At 40.7% G+C, this 25,526-nt stretch overlaps 1 protein-coding gene across 1 annotated transcript in view; it reads right to left on the bottom strand.

Annotated features, from left to right (window-relative positions):
* Nucleotides 1–1,752: 1,752 nt before the first annotated feature.
* Nucleotides 1,753–25,526, bottom strand: part of LOC132383538 (synaptotagmin-like protein 1) — a 51,733-nt gene continuing 27,959 nt past the window's right edge. The window contains exons 8-14 of the mRNA XM_059954651.1: nt 20,403–20,569; nt 14,484–14,586; nt 12,652–12,813; nt 9,654–9,732; nt 5,595–5,694; nt 4,935–5,140; nt 1,753–3,790 (exon numbers count right to left, since the gene is read on the bottom strand). Coding sequence (XP_059810634.1) covers nt 3,651–3,790; nt 4,935–5,140; nt 5,595–5,694; nt 9,654–9,732; nt 12,652–12,813; nt 14,484–14,586; nt 20,403–20,569 — 957 coding nt within the window. The 3' untranslated portion in view covers nt 1,753–3,650. The remainder of the gene's footprint in view (nt 3,791–4,934; nt 5,141–5,594; nt 5,695–9,653; nt 9,733–12,651; nt 12,814–14,483; nt 14,587–20,402; nt 20,570–25,526) is intronic.

Raw genomic sequence — 25,526 nt, 5'->3', positions numbered from 1 at the left:
AGGGACTACTGCACAGGACTGAAAGAAGCTGCAGAAGGTTGTAAATCTAGTCAGCTCCATCTTGGGCACTAGCCTACAAAGTACCCAGGACATCTTTAGGGAGCAGTGTCTCAGAAAAGCAGTGTCCATTATTAAGGACCTCCAGCACCCTTTTCTCACTGTTACTGTCAGGTAGGAGGTACAGAAGCCTGAAGGCACACACTCAGTGATTCAGGAACAGCTTCTTCCCCTCTGCCATCCGATTCCTAAGTGGACATTGAACCATGAACACTACACCACCTTTCAAAAAAACAACAGTATTTCTGTTTCTGCACGTTTTAAAAATCTGTTCAATATACGTAATTGATTTACTTGTTTATTTGTTGTTTCATTTTTTAAATTTATTTATTTTCTCTCTGCTAGATTATGTGTTGCATTGAACTGCTGCTGCTAAGTTAACAAATTTCACGTTACGTGCCGGTGATGATGAACTTGATCCTGATTCTGATTCTGAATACTGTCATGCTCACTGCTGTTTCCATAATGATTTTGTTTCACCAGTCAGCCCTGAGTTGAACCCCAAAACCTGGAGGACCTGAGGACCACTCTTAGTCTGGCCTCTGCCCTTTGACCTGTTTGGCATGGATGACCCTACTGAGATCCAAAGCATAAAGCCTTGTCTCTAGCCAACATAGCTGACCAGATCATCCGGGCACACAAGCCTCAAAACCACGACAAGATTGAGGTCCTCTTGGGGAAAAAGTATCCATGAGAGCAAACTTTATTCTGTATCTCAAAATTTTTGGTATTGATTTGTGAATTCTGCAAGGGAGGATTTCTGTAACTCAAACGGCTTTAATGGAGAGGTCACCAGCACCATCCTTAGCTTGGACGGACAATGTCTCTCAACCTCAGCCAGAGCAGAAACGGCCAATTAACAAGCAATAGCTTGTCCTCCATATCGTACTACCTAGGCTTGCATATCTAGACAGCTAGGACACAATATCCATCGTCAACTCTAACCAATGGAGGCCTCAGACTATAAGACACATTTTTTTCAATATTATAATGTATTGCATTATATTATTGCAGTAAATTTAACAAATTTCATGACATATGCCGGTGATATTAAACCTGATTCTGAATTCACAGGGTGATGATTGGGCATTTGTGATTGGTTAAGTGCAATACAGATAAATAAATATGTAACAGGAATTAACTTTATAAGATCAACAAATAATTTCAACCACAATTTGCAAGTTGTTTTTATTTATTTAATTGGCATGTAAAAAGAAACCCTTGGGACTAATAGTGAACCTGAGAGTTAAAGCAGTTAAACTAATTTAAATCTACTAGTCTATTCAAATAATCAATCTAACATTCAATGTGAAGATGGGTTCATTAAAGCCAACAAGCTGGGGAACAAGGTAGTGGAGAGATTGGGCGGTGGCCTCTGGTAGGAAATGGTTTACTGGTCAGCATTGTGATGAAGAAATTGTAAGATGAATTTAAGGTTCCACAACATCATGAGAGAAATATCCAAGGAAGAGATAAAGCCACAGGTGTAGAATTAGGCCACTCAGCCCATCGAGCCATCTCCACCATTCTATCATAGCTGATTTATTATCCCCCTTAAGCCCATTCTCCTGCCTTCTCCCCATAATCTTTGATGCCCTGATTAATCAAGAACTTATCAGCCTCTGCCTGAAATATACCCAATGACTTGGCCTGCACAATGAATTCCTCAGATTCACCCCTCCCCCCCACCCCAGCTGAAAAAATTCCTCCTCATCTCTGTTGTAATTAGATACCTCTCAATTCTGAGACTGCGTCCTCTGGGCCTAGACTTCCCCTCTATAGTAAACATCATCTCCTTCATCCAATTTATCCAGATCTTCCAACATTTGACAGGTTTCAATGAGATCCCCTCTCATTCTTCTGAACTCCAGTGAGCACAAGCCCAGGACCATCAAAATTGCCTCATATTGTATGTTAAAACTTTCATTCCTGGGATAATTCTCATGAACCTCCTTTTGACTCTCCAATAGCCAGCAAATCTTTTCTCAGATAGGGGGCCTAAAACTTAGATAGGGGGTCTGCCCAATGTGTTATGTATTTAAATAGTAAAAAAAAGTCGCAGGTCAGTTTGGAATTGGTTTACAGTTAAATGAAACCAGGCTGCAATCAAAAGATAACCACCGATGATGACACGTTTTTCTGTAATACTTAGATTGGTGAAACTAAGGAAGTGAGCAAAGCTCATAAAGATAAAAATGGTCAAATTGTACAAGTGCATGTGTGGTCATGTTTCCCTGCAGTCTTGTGAGAGTCTGTTAGTTGCTCTGGGTCTTTCCGCATGCCATAGGTTAATTGCTCACTGTACATTACCCTTTATTTTTGTTTGTTGTTCTTTTCCACGACTAGTGGTGTTTCTTTAGCATTTTATCTGTATTTTACGAGGCTGAGTTGCTAGTTCGATGCTCGACCCAACAGGGATGGAAAGCAGGCAAGGAGCTGGCTGGATTCGAACCCGGGACCACTTGCCTTGAAGGCTGGTGCGATGCCACTACACCACAGACACTTTAGTGAAAGTAAGGAATAAAAGGGGAGTTTTTTGGCATATGAGAAAAATTTTTAAAAAAGGGAACATGAGACTGACTGGAAACCAGCATGGACCAGATAGTTTTTTTATATTGTAATAAGTATGCAATGCAGAAAATGCAGTAGGTTTATTGGTTGGAAAAGTATAGGTTAATAATTTTATACATTAAAATTTGAAAATATCAGGAACTTTGAAGAAGGCTTCATTTAATTAATTGGATTATTAGAAGATAACGTTAAAAAAAGCTTCACACTGCAAACATTTTAAGAACTTCTCAAGTACGGCTCCTCCCTAGGGTTGCAGCCCAGTTCATGAGTCAGAAATGCAGGCACCTAGCAATATATTTAAATAAAATCATAAGCCATACAAAGGCAACATGTAGTTAAAGCAGGGTGTTTAACATAACCATTCGAACATTGGCACAAACCAAGTTTGCACACAGGAGAAGATGGCTGAAACCCCCACAGCAGCTGGCAAATCCATGCCACTTGATCTGCGAGTCTCCCAAATGCTCAATTGTAACTTGTGAGGACCTGCAGATGGATTCAGGGAATTACACTGAAATCATTATCTATTCCACTTTGACAAAAGACTGCCATTTGCAATAAAAGTCTTCCCACTTGAATCCATCTGATTTATAAACATTTCACAGTTAATTTGCCAACCTGGGCTTAACTTCCAATAAAAGTTTCCTTTTATAGTTGAATTCCAGTGAAATAAAAGTCTTCAGAAAGAAACCCGTGGTGGCCACACATAGTTTGCAGGTCTGAGGTGGAGGTGGGGTGGAATTTATAGTTCTTGCTTGGTCCCAATTCTCATTCCCTGACCCAGATTCTTCCTTGGATGTTGATCTTATCTCAGTTCATCTCTTCCTTTACATCTCCTCACCTGAATGTCCAAATTCTCAGTTGTTCATCTCTCCAAAACAGGCAGTAATGACATCTCCTAACCCCAACAAGTAATTGGCTTCTCATTTTAAGTCCAATGACCCATGCATAATGTTCTAAAGGAATAGCTAACTCACACATTTTATTAATTTTTTTTTCAGAAGCGGTCTCCAGGTCTGTGATCATTCACTGGGTAACACATTGGATCGGATTGGTAATACAGCGTCCACCCACTCTCCAGGAACATCAAGCATCCTCTGCCACACAGAAATCTCTTCCTTATTTGAATCCATCCAGTTGACAGATTGGCCATAGCTGAAACCTAGAACAGCAGAAAGGTTGAGATTCATCAGCAGAGCTCAGCTTTTGCTTACGTTAGAGCTCACCTCCAAGGTTGCATTACAGCCTGGGTAAGGAAGCACCAATGTCCAGGAGTGAAAAAATAGTGAGTGGTGCACACAGCTCATCAACCATTATGAAAATGTGCATGGAGCACTGCCACAGGAAAACAGCACTCATCATCAATGACCGCTACCATCCAGGCCTTGCTCTCCCTCAGACCATAAGGTATAGGAGCAGAATTAGGCCATTTGACCCATCACATCTGCTCCACTATTTCATCAGAGCGGATCCATTTTCCTTCTCAGCCTCTTTCTCCCCCCTTCTCCCCATATCCCTTCATGCCCTCAATAATTAAGAATCTATTAACCTCTGCCTTAAATATACCCAATGACTTGGCCTCCACAGCTGCCTGTGTTGACGAATTCCACAGATTCACCACCCTCTGGCTAAAGAAATTCCTCCTCATCTCCATTCAAAAAGGACACCCCTCTATTCTGAGGCTGTGTCCTCTAGTCTTAGACTCCCCCACCATAGGAAACATCTTCTCCTCATCCACTCTACTGAGGCCTTTCAATGTTCGATAGGATTCAATGAGGTCACTCCTCATTCTTCTGAATTCCATTGAGTACAGACCCAGAGCCATCAAATGGTCTTCACGTGACATCCTTCATCCTGGAATCATTTTTGTCAACCTTCTTTGAATCCTCTCCAATGTCAGCACATCCTTTCTTAGATAAGGGGCCCAAAACTGCTCACAGTACTCCAAGTGAGGCCTCACCAGTGCCTTATAAAGCCTCAACTGTACGTCCTTGCTTTTATATTCTAGTCCTCTCGAAATGAATGCTTACATTGCATTTGCTCCCCTCACCACCAAGTCAAACTGCAAATTAACCTTTCAGGAATCTTGCACGAGGACTCCCTAGACCCTCAGGTTTTCAAATTTTCTCTTCATTTAGAGAATAGTCTACACTTTTGTTTCTTCTATCAATGTTCATCTGCCACTCCCACTATAATGAGCATAGGGCAATTCACCTATCAAAACAACGATACTAGAAATGGCTGCCAAAAGTAATTTTTGTATTTTTAATTATATGGGACCCAGAGGAGTGAAATGTATTTGTTACCTGTTCCCAGACTGAGTCTCAATCCTCCCAGGAGCTGGTTGGAAAAGGTATCATGGTCCCAGACGGTGAATTCTGCACAGGTCTCGTGCACATCTTCTGCCTGAAAGCCGTCGTATACCATTGTGTGGTTATAAACAGGATTCAGGTCTTTCTTCATCACTCTGGTCTTCTGTTGACTGGACTTATTGATATCTGGTAGAATACAACTGATAACAAAGTAAAGCCGTGAGATTATACAGAAGTATAGAAAAACAGCGGAAGAATTTCATTTGGCCTTCAAGCCCATACCACAATTCAATACAATCATTGCTTATCCTTTGTCTCAGTTCTCCCCTCTAGAAATCTCCATTCTCTTCTTGAACATAATTAGTGACATGGCTTCCACAATTTTTAGTGGTAGAACATTTCATATGATCTCCACCTTCCAAATGAGAAATATCAATTCTAAATGTTTTCACCCATATTGTAAAACTGTAAAGCTTGTTTCCAGACCCTTCAGCTGGGGAAACTTCCCATCACATCAAAAGAACCCGATTTAAAAAAGTAAAGACCGACACCCAAAAAGAAAGAGGAAAAACACACTAGTCATGCAAACAATAAAAGCAAGTAACAGCATCAAGAAAGAGAACTGCGCTTTGTCAATAAATTACACTCCAGTACCATTTAACAAAGGAGTTGATGCCCTTGGGTCGGATGGGGATTAGATTTCGTGCTTCCTTTAGCCAGATGTGCACTTCTGACGTGGAAGGTAATCCTTGATCTAAAGAGAGAGATTGCATCATCACTTCCGACTTCTCCACCTTAAACCAATACCACACCCACACCAACTCAATGACATTGGTTATACCCGAATATTGAGAATGCAGCCTCAGAAATGAAAAACAACTTGCATTTGTATACAAAATAGTGAAAATACTCAGAAAGTTGAATGTCAAAGTTCAACCCTCTGTATTGTCGTGAGAGGTGAAAATGGGTAAGGCCGGCCAACAGGGCTCTGGTGAGACCAATCCCCTGTACAGTGGATGCAATGGATTACAGAAATATTGATGAACTCCAACTTTAGATGATGGAGGCGAGAGGTCATCGATGACCTATGCTTCACTGGGAGCTAAGGGCCCATGAAGAAGATGAAGAAAAAGACTCAGAGAACAAGTCAGCACCTGGCGTGAGGGAAATAGAACTACAGTTCCTGGTCATGTCTTGAATTGTTAATTGTTTTCTCTCATCACACTTTCTTGCTTGGTGTGCTGAACATTACTAGAATTTTGTGTTCTATTTCACATGTCCAGAGCCTGAAGGAATTTAAGTCAAACTGAAGTAACAGGGGGCATTGATTGAGATCACTGAAAGGTTGCAAGACAAACCCAGAATTAATAACTGATTTTGGGTGAGCAGTGTACCATAAGGATCAGTACTCCAGCATAGGCTATTTATGAATTTTGTTCTGTATTTTATAAGTTGGTGGTTAAACAAGGGAGCCATTTGTTGACCTTAAAGAAAGGAATCCACAATGATCCACCAACCTTTGTGAACTTTCCATTTTTCCTATGCTGGTTGCTGCCAGGAATCTCTGGCATCTAACAACAACCAGTTATTGCCAGGAATCCTTGGCATCCAGTGACAGTGATGAAATAAAACCAGCTGAGCAATGGATCACAAGGAAACAAATATTTAAAAAAAAATTAATTGCTACTTAAATTATTGTTTTACAGGACGCAAAACAATTAGAACTTATGATAGAATTTGAAATATAGTACATTCTTTAAAATATAATAATTATCTTAAAATTAATTATAAATTTAAAGCTCAAAAGTTCAAAGCATATTTATTAACAAAGTACATATATGTCACCATATACAACCCTGAGATTCATTTTCTTGTAGGCATACTCAATAAATCCATAATAGAATAATAACCATAACAGAATCAGTGCAAGACTGCACCAACTTGGGCGTTCAACCAGTGTGCAAAAGACAACAAACTGTGCAAATACAAAATGAGAGAAATAATAATAATAAGTAAATAAGCAATAAATATCGAGAACATGAGATGAAGAGTCCTTGAAAGTGTGTCCATAGGCCATGGGAACAGGTCAGTGATGAGGCAAGTGAAAGTTGAGTGAAGTTATCCCCACTGGTTCAACAGCCTGATGGTTGAGGGGTAGTAACTGTTCCTGAATCTGGTGGTGTGAATCCTAAGACTCCTCCTGTACCTTTTTCCTGATGACAGCAGTGAGAAGAGAGCATGGTTTGGGGGGTGGGATCCCTGATGATGGCTACTGTTTTCCTGCAACAGCATTTCGTGTAGATATGCTCAGTGGTGGGAAGGGCTTTACCCGTGATGGACTGGGTCACATCCACTCTTTATGTAGGAATTTCTGTTCAAGGGTATTGGTGTTTCCATACCAGGCCGTGATGCAAACAGTCAATATACTCTCCACTACACATCTAAATGATTTCTTCTCTGTGGATTGTCACCTTGTCGTGGTGGAGAAGCTTGTGTGGTCCTGAGATCCCGAGAGTGATGCTGTGTGGAGCTATGTTCCTGGTCGGGTCACCCATGGGGGTAAGGTCGAGGGTGAGGTCCCTGACAAAGAACAATCCAACCAAGACCTCAACGGTGGAACAGGTGGATGAAGTTGCTTCGAACTCAATGGCTGTGATGGCAGATAAAGGCTGCATCAAATCCATCGGCTCCAATTGTAGTGTTTCCACGCCACTGGAATCAGTTGGTTGATTTATGAAGTATCATGTGCTTCTTGGAGTGCAACAACAAGTATACATTAAACAAATACACGCACAGGCGTCTTCACTCTGTGGAAACGGAACGAAGACCATCATCCTCGACCTCGAGGGATGGCCATTACGACAAAATGATTTAAATTTGGAATTTAAATTATTTTTCTGAGTACTATAAATGATACAAACTTAGTTTCATTTGGACCATAGTTGTGGCGTGTTACGGTTCTAAATCTTTAAATATTCATTTACACTTCTACCAAGAAGCATCATTTTCATTTGAGATTTTTTTTGTCTGTTCATTGAAGACTAAGTTGAAGAAAAGGTCAAATGCTCTGGTGCAGAAGAAAAGGGAATCATTGACAGCAGTGTTTGTGTTTCCATGTTTAACTGAGGAGGTGTGTACTTTACCAACACAACTCTGCCTCTATTACTTGAGTTATTTTTCTCTTTGGGAAGATTCTGTGTACAAGTGTAGATGAGAAGTGCAGAGGCCTTCAGTGCAGCATCTGTAAGTTGCTCTCAACAGGTTATATAAACTGAGGTTCTGCTTGTCCTCAAACTGAGAAAGCTGAATGGAGACACAAGTGACTGCTGAGGCTTGTGGAACTCATTTGGTTGGGCAGTATTCATGGAGGGAAACGGACAGTTCACCTTTTGTGTTGACACCCTTCATCTTGCAATCCAGATGAAAGCCCCTTGAGCTGAAACGTAAACTGTCAATTTCCTTCCATAGATGAGTTCCTGGAGTGTATTATTTGTTCCATTTGGTTAGAATGCTTTGATGAGCAGGACTACATCTCATGTTTATCAGAAATACCTGAAAGGGAACTGCTTTGGTTATGAGACTGATGACCTGAAAAATGTTTGAAAGTGCTGGGGGAAACAGGACAATGGTAGTCCCCATTGTCTTTTATCTTAATAAGACAATCAATTTGGTGAAATGTCTTGTTACCAATATTGAACAACACGCACATAGATAGCCTAGATAGTGTCGAGGATGACCCTCCCACTGCAGCCCTTCCAGCAGTGCCACTGCAAGCTGCCACCTGGGTTGGTGGCAAAAATGGAATCTCCATCCACTTTTACTGGAAAGCCCCATTTCCACAGAGGATGTGGAAAGAAATGCATTAAGTATCACTCCAAGTTCCATCCTAACTGCTCGGTATCACAGGATTCAATACTCTTTAAGCTGTTCCCAGCATGCAGATAAAGCTCAGTCATTTTCATTCATTCCACAAGGCGTTCCCACAACCTGCTTGTGTTTCATCTCAATAAACTCTTCACAAATGACTGTTGCACATTTTAAGGTCTGGAGGAAAATGAGAAGTATGCTGTCAAAATTGACCAATAAGGAAAGGCGACCACACAGATCTTATATTACAGGTTTCTGTCTTTACATTTCTTTTTTTTTGAAGGTTCAAAGTGTTTAAGAAATGTAGAATGTTGGCTATTTTTGTGTATGTGTGTGTGTAAATAAAATGTGTATTGCAAAATACACTTCCTTAGGCAAGGTGTAGCCCCTCCCCCCAACCTATCTGGGTCACATGAAGCCACGGGAGCAGGTGGTGGATGGTCGTATGAGCAGCCGGTGCAACATCACAAGTCCTGGTTATGCGACCACTGACACCAGGCAGACAATCTCTGAAGGGTATTGATAATGGTTGGGGTCACCTGTCTTGTAAAGACACTGCCCAGAAGAAGGTGATGGCAAAGCACTTCTGTAGAAAAATTTGACAAGAACAATCATGATCATCAGACCATGATTGCTCCCCTCATATGACATGCACATAATGATGACGATGATCACAAAATAAGAAGTATTTAATATTGTTAAAAAGATGGGAATGTAGGGTTGAGTAGTTCAGCCACAGTGTTATTAAATCACACAGTAGCCTCAAATGGTTGTATGGATTATTTCAGTCCTTATATTTTTACAACATCTATGATTAAAAAATGATAATGGTTTGATTGAACATACCACATGATCCTGCTGGGATGAATTTCAGGGACAAGTTCAGCTGACCTTTGCTTTGGTTCGTGTTTGATGGAGCAGCAACCTGTACAAGAGTAGATGAACAGACTTTAGTTCCCCAAAGTTCCGTGCAGAAAAGGCCTGCTGACATACACGTGGCAAAGAACAGGTATCATATAGGTTATGATGCAGAGTGATTGATGTATAGTCATTAATAATTAATCAGAATCAGGTTTACTATCACCGGCATGTGTTGTGAAATTTGTTAAATTTATGGCAGCAGTACAACGCAATACATGATAATGTACAGAAAAAGAAAACTGTGATTTGCTGTAAGTATATACCATATATATGTATATCAAATAATTAAAAAAACAGAAATAAAGAAGTGAGGTGGTGTTCAAGGTTTCAGTGTCCTTTCAGAAATGATGGTAATCGGATTGTGTGTGGAGAGTTAGGATGGAGATGGTGACAGGAATTTATGAAGTTCAGATATCTTGAAACAGTCTGTTGCCTCTCCTGTTGTGTATTTAAGATTTCAATAATATTTGAGTAATCTTGTACTAGTATTGGTTGATCAAATATTCTTGTCTGTTTAAATAATTAATTACGGGTTATATGTAAAAATATGTTAATTGTCTACATCATCGCACTACCACGTGATATGTGTGAGCCTCGCTTGAACTAGTCTTGTATTCCTGGGCTCTCGTGTCTTCATTTGAATTAATTTAATGTTTTTAATTTACAAAACATAACATCTCCAAATTCCCAGAAAATCACATATAAACACTTCAGAATTAATCCTGAAATATTAACTATATTTTTTCTTTCCACAGATGCTGCCTGACTTGCTGAGTATTTCCTACAATTTTTGTTTTTATTTTATATTTCCAGAATATACAGTACCATACAAAAGTCTTAGGCAGTAGTAGAGGGTGCCCAAGACTTTTGCACAGTCCTGTGTATTATGTCTTTCTAGTTGGCAAACAACACTTAATACTACTGAGCTAATACAAAGCTAAGTACTCTTATTTCTGTTTCCAAACCACCTTCCTATCTTAACCAATATACAGTACTGTGTAAATGTCATAAAGCACCCCAGCTATATATATGAACCTAAGACAGTTGTTCAGTTGACTTTTAGTTGAACATCCTTAATAAATGACTCCAACATCTTACCAACTTCTGAGGTCAGACTAATCGGCCTTTCCTCGGCCTCTGTCCCTTCTTAAAGGGTGGAAAGACGTTTGCAATTTTTCAGTCCTCTGGAACCATTCCAAAATCATTACTAACGCTTCCACAATCTCTTCATAACCCCGAGGTGTAGTTCACCTGGTCCAGGTGACATATCTACCTTCAGACTTTTCAATTCCCCAAAGACCTTCTCCTTAGGAATAGCAACTGCGCTCACTTCTGCCCTCTGATACTCTTGAACTTCTGGCATACTGCTGATGTCTTCCACAGTGAAGGCTGATGCAAAATACTTATTCAGTTCATTTGTCATTTCCTTGTCTCCCATTATCTCTCTTCAGCATCATTTTCCAATGGTCCAATATCCATTCTCACTTCTCTTTTACTCTTTATATATCTGAAAACACCTTTGGTATCCTCTTATATTATTGACTAGCTTACCTTCATATTTCATCTTTTCTCTCTAGAACTACTTGTTCCCTAGCGGGCTCAACCACAAGCTGGTCTTTGATTCCATGGACTACCTTATTTCTAAATTTGCTAATGCAGCTAGGATTTTTCATAAACAATTATCTTTTCCCAATGTGTTTTAGTGTTAGAAGCACACTTGATTGGACTGGAATGGGATTGTATTTGGAATCAATTTCAGGATTACTTGTGACAGAGAAAAAATATATTCTTGCAGTTCATATGCAGAGAGAATTAAAAAAAAACTTTCTCAGTATTAAACCCAACAGTTTATATTTTAAATGTGTTGTAATGGGAGGGAGGGAGAGGGGAGGAGGAGGGGGGGGAGGTGGAGGGGGAGAGGGGAGCGGGGAGAGGAGGGGGAAGGGGGAAGGGGAGAGGGATAAGGAGAGGGAGGAGAGAGAGGGAGGAGAGGGGAAGAGTATTGGAGTATAAAAGTTGCATTGTTTGCTGTGTAACCAAAACTATGTAGTCAGCTTTGAGTTTGCTATTTGCTATGCATGTATCCAATTTAGTAGGAGAATGAAATCTTAAGAATGTAGATTATAATGGTGTGTTAATGAGAGGTAGCTAAGAGATGTAGATTAGAACATGATTAAGTCAATGGGTAGAAACAATAGTGGCGGATGTACTTGTGATACGCTACTGTAGACCGATTGGATATGCTAATGCAACTAAACCAGGAGATTGCTATAAAAAATGCTGTGTACAAGGATCGGTGGGCAATCGGCGACTAGCTCAATGACTGTCTCAGCTTTGATTTGCAAATTAAAGTTTAATACTTCTTGAAGAATCTTCTGCGTCTCCTGGTCGTTTGTGGGGCACGAGAAACCACAACAAGAGAGAGAGGGAGGAGAGGGAGGAAATATCATCAGGCACGTTGCTATGAACTTGACATCACTGGCTCCTCATTCCCCACTGTGCTCCATATTGCACGTTCTAGTCAGAAATGCCAGGAAGCATGCCATTGATTATGAGTGAACTGGGTACTCAGTGATAGAAAGTACCGTCCATCACCAGCCTCAGAGCAGCAGGGAAATCTGAGCCTTTTATAATCATGACTGTGTCTTGCCACAAACCTTAACAACAAACTAGACAAATTTCTTAATTAGCATAAATTTAGGATAACAGGTGTTTTCTCCAATTAATTACACCCATTGACTGGAAAATCTTTTTCTAACGCGTGCAATATTCAGAGATCAATATAAATCCAAACAGTGGTCTCACTGTCACGAGTGGCGTTTCCTGGAGGAATAACAATTTCTCTGTCTTGTTTTGTCAGTATAGTTAGAATACAGAGAAGTGAACCAATATACACAAATGCAGAACTGTGACTGAATCTTACCCGCGGTTGAAGGCTGTATGTTGTTGGGTTGGTATTACTCCAGTCCCACAGTTCCAGCATGACCTCCACCTCTCCCAAGAAGAGATTGTGTGCAAAGTGGTCCCTGTGCCACACTGAGAGGTTTAGAGTCCGACTCCGCAGTTCCACTTTCTCCAGTTTGTACTTCAGTTTAAACAAAACGTTCATCATCAGCAGTAGGTCAATAAATATATGAAACACAGTGCAATGGCTCTCAGATAACTTCAGATGGAATGGATCAGTCAAACTCATCCACCTTTGTGAGCAGTGTACATAGATATAGAGACAAGTTCATGTCCATATGGATATGTTGTGTATTTATGATAAGCTATACAGTATTTAATGCCAGAGGATGTATATTTCATGTGTATGAGTAGAGCAGTGATATACTTTGTTTTTGTATCAAAGTATATACCATTTGTGAAAGTGTATATGATATATTTGTCCATGTTTCTTTGTATCAGTATATACATGGAATATAGGCCAGAATGTGACAGTGGAAAATTAAATACTTTAGCAAGATTCATCAATGTCCGAGGTATCAGTTTGTAAATATGATGCTTTTTGTTCAGCATCTTTAGTGTAATAAAGTGAGATGATATATTTCACAGGGGCATTGTTAATCAAACCTGGATACCAAATTAAACAAAGGGACCAAAGGATTCAAGATTGCTTAGTGTCATTTCCTGTACACAACCGTAAAGGAGAATGAAATAATTATTACTCCGGATCTGATGCAGCGCAAAAAAAACCTCAAAATGATAAAGAACACAATAATTAAAAAAACACAATAAATATAAATACACAGACTGCCTACCTGGCTTCTCCTGTCACCTTCTAGCTATCCTTCCCCGCCCCCCTTTTATTCTGGTGTCTTCCCCCCTTCCTTTCCTGGGAGTGGGACAAACAGTCCATTGGCAGGGCAGGTGGGATCCTTTATGATCTTGTTGGCCTCTTCCCGACAGCTTTCTCTATGTCTTCAATGGCAAAAATGGTAGGTTTGAGAAGTATCTTCGAGGAGAAGAGCAATTTAAAGAAACTTAAGCGGGAGCAGGAAAGGAGGTGAATGGGGGATAAAAATGTAAGTCCAATAAAGAACAGCATTGAAATAGTTGGGAGAGATAAAGATACAGAAGGTTATGGAGATTTATCAACTGGATGGAGGAGTTGGATGGGTAAAGGAAATCTGAAAGTTATTGGGAGCTTCACCATTTAGAGATTAAATTTGAATGTATGTATAATAATACCTGTTGGATGTAAAATTTGTGGTTAAGTGTGAGAACATATGGTTTATATGCAAATTCTTTGGAATGGTTGACTCTGAACTTTGCAGTTGGAAGGATAGCAAAAGCGTCAGTGTTTGTCGTTGTTGCACCATGATACTTAAAACAGCTCTAGATGCTCTACACAGGCTAGGTTTAATGTAGAAATTCCAAAGTTGCCACTAGTAATTCAGCACCCTTCCAGAGATTTGCTTCTTAAAGTCCAACCCTACAGCTCTGTTGTGGGAGGTGGGACGGGCAAGGCCGAACAACAGATCTCTGGCGGAGGTGTATGGGCCAATCCCCTGTACAGTCGATTCAATGGATTGCAAAAGCGATGATGGAATCCAACTATGCCATCGACTTCAGCGGACAATGTAATCAGGAGGTCATTGATGGTATGTGCTCCATTGGGAGCTAAGGGCCCAGGTAAGTAAATACCCTTCCACAAATTTCACAGTCCACCCAGTAAGACGTGTTGAAAAATTCAATTACCCCGGTACTTATGAACGGAGAATGGTCAATGAAGGTGAAGTCAATAACTAATCTCACCATTAACTGCTCATTAAACGTAGGATTCAGGGTCTTCTTCTTCACTGAGGTCTTCCGCTTGCCTTGAGATGATTTGTCTGGGAGAAGATAACTCTTCACGTAGCTATTGAAAGGTGAAGTTAGCAAGATCAGTCAGTATTTCCCATGAATTTTCTCAAGCGATGCTTTTTCTTGCAGGCATACAAAGTTCAAAGTATATTTGTTATCAAAATATGTATACAGAACACAACTCTGAGATTTGTCCTCCCGCAGGCAGCCACAAAACAAAAGAAACACCATGGAACCAGTCCAAGAAAACATCAAACACCCAATGTGTGAAACAAGAATAAATCGTGGAAAAGGCAAAAAGTGAGCGAACACCATGTAGAATATCAAACATCAAAGCAGGAGTCCAGTGGCATCCAGTTTCACAGTAAGTACAAATAAATACTATAGAACCAATGAAATGCTTTGCACAGACAAGGATGGATAAACAGCCAATGAGCAAAAGACAACAAATTGTGCAAATACAGAAAGAAAAACAAAATAATAACAACAGATAAGTAATATTGAGAACATGGATGGATTGATCTAATAGATGCTAAGGAGCAAACCTAAGGAAGAAAGTGAAGCTTCATGGGTAACTATAGTTTATGTCACAGAAGGAAGCCATTCAGCCCATTGTTTCTGTGATAGCAAGTACAGAGTTACTCAGCCTGATCCCAGTTTCCAGCACCTTGTCAGCATTCATTCACGTTATTGCTCTTCAAACACACATCTATCAGTGAGATAAAGAGTTCTGCCTCTATCATCAATGCAGAGTTATCTCCACACCCATGGCACCTGTCCCCAGAAAACCCTCCAATTCTTCTACCAATTGCTTTCAATCTACAGTACTGTATAACAGTCTTTATAGCTAGGGTGCCTAAGACAGTACTGCAGTAATTTTATGTATTACTCTGCACTGCTGCAAATTAAATGACATATGTGAGTGAGTGATAAACCCATTTCTGATATGGGTCTCTATTGTGGGCTGAGAGTGGGAAGGAGGCAGGGAGAGAGGAATCATAGTTGGGATAAGGGGGAAGGGAGAGGGAAGGGAGCAGGAAGCACCAGAGAGACATTTTGTAATGATCAATAAACCAATTGTTTGGAATCAAATGGCCTTGCCTGCTGTCTCAGGGCTGGGTGTGTCTGCACCCCCCGCACCAGCACTCCTTCTCTACCACCAATCTCACACCACACCCTCGCCATTTCCAATATCCTATGCTCCTATCAGGTTTACAAACTCGCTCTCTGCTCCACGTTGACAAATACAGTACCGTGCAAAAGTCTTAGACATTGTAGCAAACAACCCCTGGCTATTCTCACTGCTAAGGTTTTCCCATCTTGACAACATTCTGTTAAATATCCTTTGCGTCCCTTCCAGTGCAATCTCATTTTTCTATAATGTGGGGACTGGAACTCTGCATAGTCCTCAGACTGTACCAGGTTTACACACAGTTTAAATACAACCATCATGCTCTTCAACTGTATGCACTGTCTAACTGGAGAAAACACTCATATATCTTTTTAATCAATTGACTTCCCTGTCATTTATCTGTGAACTTCTGACTACTCTGAAGTGAACTCCATTTTTGGCAATTTTGTAAAGAGATCTGGGAATACGGATCCATCATTCATTGAAAGTGGAATCACAGGTGGATAGGGTCGTAAAGAAAGCTTTTGGCACATTAGTCTTCATAAATCAAAGTACTGAGTATAGGAGATGGGATGATATATTGAAGATGTACCTGTCGTTGGTGCAGCCTAATTTGGTGTATTGTGTGCAGTTTCGGTCACCTACCTCCAGGAAAGAGTACAGAGAAAATTTACAAGGATACAAGAGGTACTGCAGATGCTGGAAATCTAGAGCAATACGCATAATGTGCTGGAGGAGCTCTGCAGGTCAGGCAGCATCTTTGGATGGGAATAAAGAGTTGATATTTTGGGCCGAGACCTGCTGAGCTCTTCCAGTACATTGTGTAAATTTACAAGGATGTTTCTGGGACTGTAAAATCTGAGTTATAAGGAAAGATTATTCCCTAGAACATTGAAGGCTGAGGGGAGATTTGATAGAAGTATACAAAATTATGAGGGGTATAGATAAGGTAAATGCAAGCAGACTTTTTCCACTGAGGTTGGGTGAGACTACAATTAGAGGTCATGGGTTAAGGGTGAAATGTTTAAGGGAAATAGGGGAAGGTTCTTTACTCAGAGGGTAGTGAGGGTGTGGAACGAGTTGCCAGTGCAACTGGTGAATGCAATTTCAATTTTAACGCTTGAGAGAAGTTTGGATGGGTACATGGATGGGAGGGGTATGGAGGGCAATGGTCTGGGTGCAGGTTGATAGGACTAGGTAATTTAAATAGTCCGACATGAACTAGATGGGTTGAAGGCTGCTTTTATGCAGTTGTTGTCTATGACTCCATGAATCTAATTTTCTCCCCAAACCAAGACAGACCATCTTTATCTTCCTTCAGTCTATAACTTTCCACATGGGAACTATTTCCCTTTAGAACGTTCTGCAGCTGCTCAGTAATATCCTGGGTGCTCAGATCAGGGAAGCGACATGCATTGTTGAATCATGCCTATAGAATTCCCAATAACTATTGCTTTCTTCAAATCTCCTCTCCCTCTCTCTGTGCAGCTAAGTCCCCGTGAGGTTTTGGTCTCGACCCTGGCTCATCTCCTAACATGAACCTTCTCCTCAGGTAATATTCTGTTTAGTAGGCCAGATGCCCTGAACTACCAATCTGCCAGTGCTTCTCTGCTACATTCTGAGTTTTGAGGAAGGTGAGCGCTTCTTGAAACTTTCTGTACATGAAACATTTATTTATATAGATGGACCATCAGTCAATGAAAGCAAGCATGCAGGTACAGCAAGCAGTGAAGAAAGCTAATGGCATGCTGGCTTTTATAACAAGAGGAATTGAGTATAGGAGTAAAGAGGTCCTTCTGCAGCTGTACAGGGCCCTGGTGAGACCCCACCTGGAGTATTGTGTGCAGTTTTGGTCTCCAAATTTGAGGAAGGACATTCTTGCTATTGAGGGAGTGCAGCGTAGGTTCACAAGGTTAATTCCCGGAATGGCGGGACTTTCATATGTTGAAAGATTGAAGTGACTGGGCTTGTATACACTGGAATTTAGAAGGATGAGAGGGGATCTGATTGAAACATATAAGATTATTAAGGGATTGGACACACTGGAGGCAGGAAGCATGTTCCCACTGATGGGTGAGTCCAGAACTAGAGGCCACAGTTTAAGAATAAGGTGTAGGCCATTTAGAACAGAGATGTGGAAAAACTTTTTCACCCAGGGAGTGGTGGATATGTGGAATGCTCTGCCCCAGAAGGCAGTGGAGGCCAAGTCTCTGGATGCATTCAAGAGAGAGTTAGATAGAGCTCTTATAGATAGCGGGGTCAAGGGATATGGGGAGAGGGCAGGAACGGGGTACTGATTGTGTATGATCAGCCATGATCACATTGAATGGTGGTGCTGGCTAGAAGGGCCGAATGGCCTACTCCTGCACCTACTGTCTATTGTCTATAGTCTATTGACCACAGCGATGTCAGCTGTTGCTCATGCTCCCTTATCTTATGACACTTCCTGCAGTTGTTTGTCAAGGATATGGAATGTATTGTGCACTTCCCACTTGAATGCAAGCTACTCTGTTATGCCTTTATTAATTAAATTAAATTATTCAGAAGTAAATATTGTTTAAAAGAAAACAAGGTCACTCAATGTTCCTTTTCCTGGGGTGGTCTCAAGCTACTTGCTGTCCTGTGATGTCATACCTTATTTATTTTAACTGTTTTAAAAAATCTTCACTCTTTCCTCTCACATCTCCCTTTTTGGACACTCTACTTATCCAAAAACAAATGATTTAGCCTCTCGCTATACTGACTTCCCTGTTCACCAAAATCCTGAGTTTAATGCTCTCTTGAAACAGAACTGACTCGGAGCATTCTTCTTCTTTTGAGGTTGTATGGCAGTCGGCAAGCAGCGTTAAGGCACCTACTGAACTGGAGCGAGGGTCAGGATATTTAAACCCTACACTTCTATATTTGTAGCAAATTCTATTTAAAAATCACCTGCATTCTGAAGGAACTGCACTATATATTTAAATCAATAATCTTGTGATGCTTTCTGAAAATTACTGTTACTGTTAAATTGTATTCTATTCTGTGATAACTTTAAAATCAACCATTCCCTCTCTTGATTATATCTCGGACACCTCACCAATGCATGCTCAAACGTCTCTTGCTGATTACATTTCTCACTCCTCCCATTATTGAGTTTATTCATTAAAAACTATGTACTATTTAACACTGTGTGCCCAAAGCTCAGTCTTAATATTATCACCTCCTCCCTCCTGTTCCCTCTGGCATTCTCAACCATCCCACTACTTTCAGGATATTATAAAGATGTCTTCCTGCTCTCTCTTCATCCCATTGTTTGCTCCACATTCTCTTGAATTCACTTCTAATTATGTTTTTCATTTCTCCTTTCCTGTAATTTATTTGCTCGTCGAGTTGCCTCTGACTCAGAGCGTTTGCACAAGCCTCCTTCATTTGTACTAACAAAAATTCTGAGGACCTGAGGTCGCCCCTCCTGACAATAATTACTCAGTAACAAGTTTTAGAAAGCTGGATAATTAATTTAGAACTGGCTTCGCAGCTCTAATGTTTTTTTCTGTCATTAATGCTTTCGGGGCCTTCTTCTGTTTTTTTGGATGTCTGTGAAGAGTAAGAATTTCAGGTTGTGTACTGCCTAGATTCTCTGATATTTGTGGATGTCTGTGAAGAGTAAGAATTTCAGGTTGTATACTGCCTACATTCTCTGATATTAAATGGAACAATTGAACCATTTAGTTTGTTTACACTGACACAGAGATACAAGGCTAAATTCAAAATTAAGTTGAATAATAAATGCTAACTGCAAAACTTAATTAAATCATAAAAACTATCAACCCTAAAGGGCCTCATCCACCAATATCTGTTCATGTGTATACACATGTTAAAGTTTTAACAGCACACAATTCCATTGATCTGGACTTCCTAGGAAGGAATTCTCAGTGTAGAGGTATGGTCAGCAATGCTAGAGCAATTAAATTGAGAATGTCAGACATGGAGAAGAGCAGGGGTAGATGATTGCAGGGCTGCATGCACCATAGTGATAGAGAAACAAAAAGGCAAGGAGGAAAAGGAACTTATTTTAAAATATTTGATGTAATAATTAATCAGGTGCAAGCTTAGACCAACAAGTACAAGGGAAGAGTTGGGCAATGTTATAGAGATGAGAATAAACTTCCTACAAACTTAGTTTGCAGCCAACTGTGACAAAAATGTTTGTAAACTGTTTCAGCATTACACAATTACAATGGGGAGAGATGGAGCTGATCGCTGATATTCAGAGTTTGTGGCACAATTGAACACAGCCAATGAAGAGTCAATCTTCTGATTTTAATTAGAGTAGTTGCTCACTCCTTCACAATTGAACGTTGAATAGTTTGGAAACAATAGCAAGACCAAGACTGATGACTATAAGATAAGTGGGATTTCATCAATGGCTGAAAAGAAACCAATGCTGGTTTAGTAGATAACATTGCAGCTGAGAAATAGGAAGGGAATAGGGGGATGCCAAAGGTAACAACGTGGCAACTGAAACAAACGTTTGAAGAAGACAAGATGAGCATGATGAATTTAATAAAAATTAAAACAAATTATTACATGACTTCAGGGTGGAAAACATACCCATCTTTACTCATGAGCACCATGGAGCCAAATCAATCAGTGTATCTAACACAATGTGCCAATTCAGAGCACTAACAATTGAACTTTTGACTACTGCATGTTAATAAAGATATCAAAAGCACGTTTCACTTAAAATGAATACTCACGGGTTGGAACTGCTTTTCTTGGCTCCAGCCAGATCATTGCATTGCAGCACGTGGATACAAAACTCACTTTTGCCCTCATTGTAATGGAGTGAGAAGGTGATAGTGCCTCTCACATCCACATTCCCAACATCAGCGTTGCTGTATAGGCTCATCATACTGCCACTAAGCTGCAGGACAGAGCACACGGTACCAATTAGTGATGCTTGCCATTGTGTCAGTGCCAGAAAGATCGATGTCGTCTACCTGGTCATCAGGAGTGTGGCAATACACACTCCAGTTTCCCACACACTTAAGCGCTCTCAGATTAGAGTCAAGACAAAGCAGCCTGCTTGATTGGCATTCTGTGTGCCACCCCCAAACATGGACTGTCTATCCCACTCCCATCAGGGAGGAGGCTTTGTAGCATCCACATCCGGACCACCAGACTCCAAAGCAGTTACCTGCCCCAGGTAATGAGACTGATCAACACCTCCACCCACTAACCCAACCCACCACCACTATTTTATCACTTCCTGTCAGTCACCTTATGTACAGACTAGCGTCACTTTATGGACATACAATTCAAGTTTGTTATTCAACCATACACGAATATTCATGAATACAGCCAAATGAAACAGTGTTACTCTGGGGTCAAGGTGCAAAACACAGTCCCAATAGTCACACACAGCACAAAGCACAAAAGGAATCATAATCATGTAATTAGTAATAGAGTCCAAAACTCGCACCATTGAACACTAGGGGGCAGCACTGACCCCAGCCTGGATGCCACACCACACTGTGGCTTATATAAGCCATCTTATCTATTTTTATTTATTGTGTTTATTATTATTATTATTATTATTATTATTATTGTTTTCTTCACCTTTTATGCTGTTTGTGATGCATCAGATCTGGAGTTACAATTATTTCATTCTCCTTTACACTTGTGTACTGGAAATGACATGAAACAATCTTGATTCTTGAATGTGTGTGTCAGCACAATTACTGTGATCTGGCAAGTTTTAAGAAAATTGTTGATTTCAAGTTATGTCATTATATCTCAGGTTTGCATATTAATGTCATTCAAAAAACTGCTGAGTGATTCATCCATACCAGGGGTTTCTAACCTGAGGTCCACAGACCCCTCGGTCAATGGTAGGTGTCCATTAAAAGTTTGGGAACCCCTGATCTATTGCTTTATTTATTTGTTCATTTATTTTTAAGAGAATTAGTGAATAAATAATTCTGAGTATTTCAGGCAAGACTGGCACTCATTATCTCTCCCTCATTGAGTTGAGGAAGGAGTTCCATGATTTAGACCGATAAGCAATGAAGGGACTGTTATACATTTTCAAGACAGGACGATCAGTATTGATGGGTGCTTGGAGGTTAGAATGGGTGTGGTGGGCTGAAAAGGCAGTTTCACTTCCATGGGAGTCTGTGACTCAATATGCAAGTGGTGATATCACCGTGACCATGTGGGTTTCCTCTGGGTTCTCTGGCTTCCTCCCACAGTTCAGAGATGTCCCAGTTGGTAGCTTAATTGGTCGTTGTAAATTGTCCTGTGATCAGGCCGGGGTAAAATCGGGGGATTGCTGCGTGGCTCGGCTCGAAGGGCTGGGAGGGTCTAATCCGTGCGGTATTTCAACAAATATCCAAATTTCCATGCGGCTGAAGCCATTGTCTCTGTTGGTAGAGGTTGTGACTTTGGGCTGTGCTGGGGAGTAACATGGAAAGTAATTGAAGGGGATTTTCTCGATGGCGCGCATTGCAGACGCTGTGTGGTGACTGTGCAGAGAATTAGTGTCCCATCAAGCAGGCTGCTTTGTCCTGAAACTGGTCTGAGTGGACCTGAATGTGTGGACACTGCACTGGTCCTGACAGGTGGAATGTGTACCAGCACATTCCTGGTTAGTGTTGTGTACGTGGTGGGAAGGCTTTAGATGACACTCATGAATGGTACCTAGTTTCTAACCTGGTCTTGCAGCCACACTTGAATTGAATTATAGTCAGTGGCAACCCCTGGATGTTGACAATCGGGATTCATGATGGCATTGAATGCCAAGGTTAGGAGGTTGGACCAAAGGATTGTTACAAAGATTCCAAATACATTTATTCTCAAAGCAGGGCAAAAAACCCCACTCAAAATAAAGAACACAATAATGATAAAAAAACCAAAATAAATTCAAGAACTTAAAATTTCTTATATACTCTGAGGTTCCTCCTCCAACAGGCAGCCATGAAAACAAAGAAGGCATGATGGAACTCGTTCAAGAAAACATCAAACAGCCAATGGGTAAAAAAAAGAGCAAATAGCACAAATGGCAAACAGTGAGCAAATTAGATTAGATTCAACTTTATTGTCTTTGTGCCGAGTACAGATACAAAGCCAAATGAAATGCAATTCACATCTAACCATCAATGCAAAAAATAGTGTTATTTACAAAATAACTGTGAATAAAAAGTAAGAGCTACCACACACAAATATAAAAGTACTGAGACTGTCCAATATGGATGCAATACTGCTTAGTGCTGTGATGTGAGGTTCAGCAGGATCACAGCCTCAGGGAAGAAGCTCTTCCTGTGCCTGCTGGTGCGGGAGTGGAGGCTCCTGTAGCGCCTACCGGATGGGAGGAGAGTAAAAAGTCTCCTGGTTAGGGTGAGATGCATCCTTGATAATGCTTTTTGCCCTGCCCAGGCAGCATTTATGGTAGATGTTCTCAATGGTGGGCAATTGGGAAATAACAGAATATCAAACTAGGAGAGCATCAATGATCAAATAAAAGAGTGCCAATGAATGTTTCTGAAATGGATTAACTGTTACAAAATTTATTATTGTTTGGGGTTGAAGATAATAGGTGCCACTGATCACAATTGGAAGTGAAGGAAATACAATTGGTTTGGACCAAGTCTAGGTGAGGAGAATCAGGGGCAACTGGCCTTGCAGGGGTTTGCCTGGAATTTGGAGATTTGAGGAATGGGGAGTGGAAGTGGTCATGGGTCATCAGGAGGTCATGGGACTGGGGTTCAGCCATTGTGGGTAGAGGACCAGGGCAAGCTACTCAGACAAACTGAGAATGATAGAAAACCTATCTAGGCATAAAAGATGATTTGTGAAGGGAAGTAGTGGCATATGTGGCTCTCAATGGCTCAGTATCCATCTGCTAGAGTCCTTTAAAGCTGTTTCCTTTAAATTTACATCATCATTCATTCACCCTGCTTGAAGTGAGGATGAGAAAACGGAGGCTGTTCCAGAGATTCACACAGCATTAGCAAGGGAGGCCAAGACACCAAGCAATGACATAATCTCTTCCACCATTTTCAAGCTTGCACATGCAACATACACAAAATACTGGAGGAGCTCAGCAGGTCGGGCTGCATTTATGGAAATAAATAAACAGTTGAGGTTTCAGGCCAAGACCTTTCTTCAGGACCGGAAAGGAATGGGGAAGACGCCAGAATAAAAAGGTGGGGAGAGAGCAAAGGAGGATAGTTAGAAGGTGATAGGTGAAGCCATGTGGGTAGGAAAGATAAAGGGCTGGAGAGAAAGGAATCTGCTCTTTCGAGCCTGATGTTAATATTATGTTCCAAGTGACATCTGCACAAAGCTTCAGAGTGAATCCAGCTTCACCTGATTGAGAGGGATTGGAATGCACAACGTGACCAGATGGACTTCATTTCAAGAACAGCTGCACTGATAAATCTTAGCCTTCAGACTTGACTAATTATCAATCCAACTTCGGAGTTTGCGAAGGTTCGGTTTGTCACCAAAAGCACTCAGAAATGTTTACAGATGTACTGGGGAGGGCATTCTAACTGACTGCATTACTGACTGGTATGGAGGGAAGGGATGACTACTGCACAGGATCAAAGTAAGCTTCGGAGCGTTGTAAACTCAGTCAGCTCCATCATGAGCACAAGCCTCCATAGCATCCAGGACATCTTCAAAGAGTGATGCCTCAAAAAAGCAGAGTCCATCATTAAGGACCCCCATTGGCCTAGACATACCCTCTTCTCATTGCTACCATCAGGGAGGAGGTACAGGAGCCTGAAGGCACACACTCAATGATTCTGAAACAACTTCTTCCCCTCTGCTATCCGATTTCTGAATGGGCATTGAACCCATGAACACGACTTCACTATTTTTTATAATTTCTATTTTTGGACTACTTACTTTAACATATATATTTACAGTAATTTTCAATTTTTTCCTCTATTATTATGTATTGCATTGTACTGCTGCCACAAAGTTAACAATTTTCATGACATATGCTGTTGATATTAATTTTGATTCTGATTCTGAACTGATTCCTTTCATGAGGCTGTTCGACTAAACATTCATCATTGCTGAGAAAGTATCTCATCAGTACATCTCCGGGGGATTTAGGAATGGATAATGAATGCTTACCTTGCCAACAATAACCATGCACTATAAATAAATACAAACATTTATAAATCTCATGTGCCAGATATGGAAATGCAAAACACGCCATTGTACCTCAGAAAAATGTTTAAATAATCATATGGAATGAAGCTAAAAGGTGAAGAGAAGCAGCAAAAATGTGCAATTTTCTTCTCAAATCTTTGGATATTGACAATCCTGTCTGAAATGCAATATTTTAGTGCGTTACAGATCCTCATACACTCCTGAGTCAATAAAACCCAGGGCATCTGCAGGAGCCATGCACCTGTTCTCCATCTGCCTTATATTCTGTGTTACTAGTTTATTATGTGCATTATGGTAACTAGTCACATGAGTGGGTGTGGTAAAAGCAAAGGGGATAAATTATGTATTTGTGCTTTGTTCTGTGTGCAGTTTGCAGCTGGGGACCGATGGACATCGTATCTTTTGTTGACTGCTCAATTACACTTAACTTACACTTGGCTTAAGCTTCATTGCGAATAAAGGATCGAGTACATAGCTTCGACTTTTGGAACGATCGTTATTGGAGCTGAGGGCGAGTTACGCAAGTATGACAAATCTGTGGGGGTCACCAGCAGCAGCAATTTGGTTTTGTTAGAATTGGCCATGACAGCATCTATTTGCAAGATAAAGCAATGCACACAAAAGGTTGGAGGAGCTCAGCAGGCCAGGCAGCATCTCTGGAACAGAGGAAACAGTCGACGTTTTGGGCCAAAAGCCTT

The sequence above is a fragment of the Hypanus sabinus genome, chromosome 30, assembly GCF_030144855.1.
Source record: "Hypanus sabinus isolate sHypSab1 chromosome 30, sHypSab1.hap1, whole genome shotgun sequence".
Lineage (NCBI taxonomy): Eukaryota > Metazoa > Chordata > Chondrichthyes > Myliobatiformes > Dasyatidae > Hypanus > Hypanus sabinus.
The sequence above is the reverse complement of the archived record's forward strand: the minus strand, read 5'-3'. Positions and strand labels throughout refer to the sequence as shown.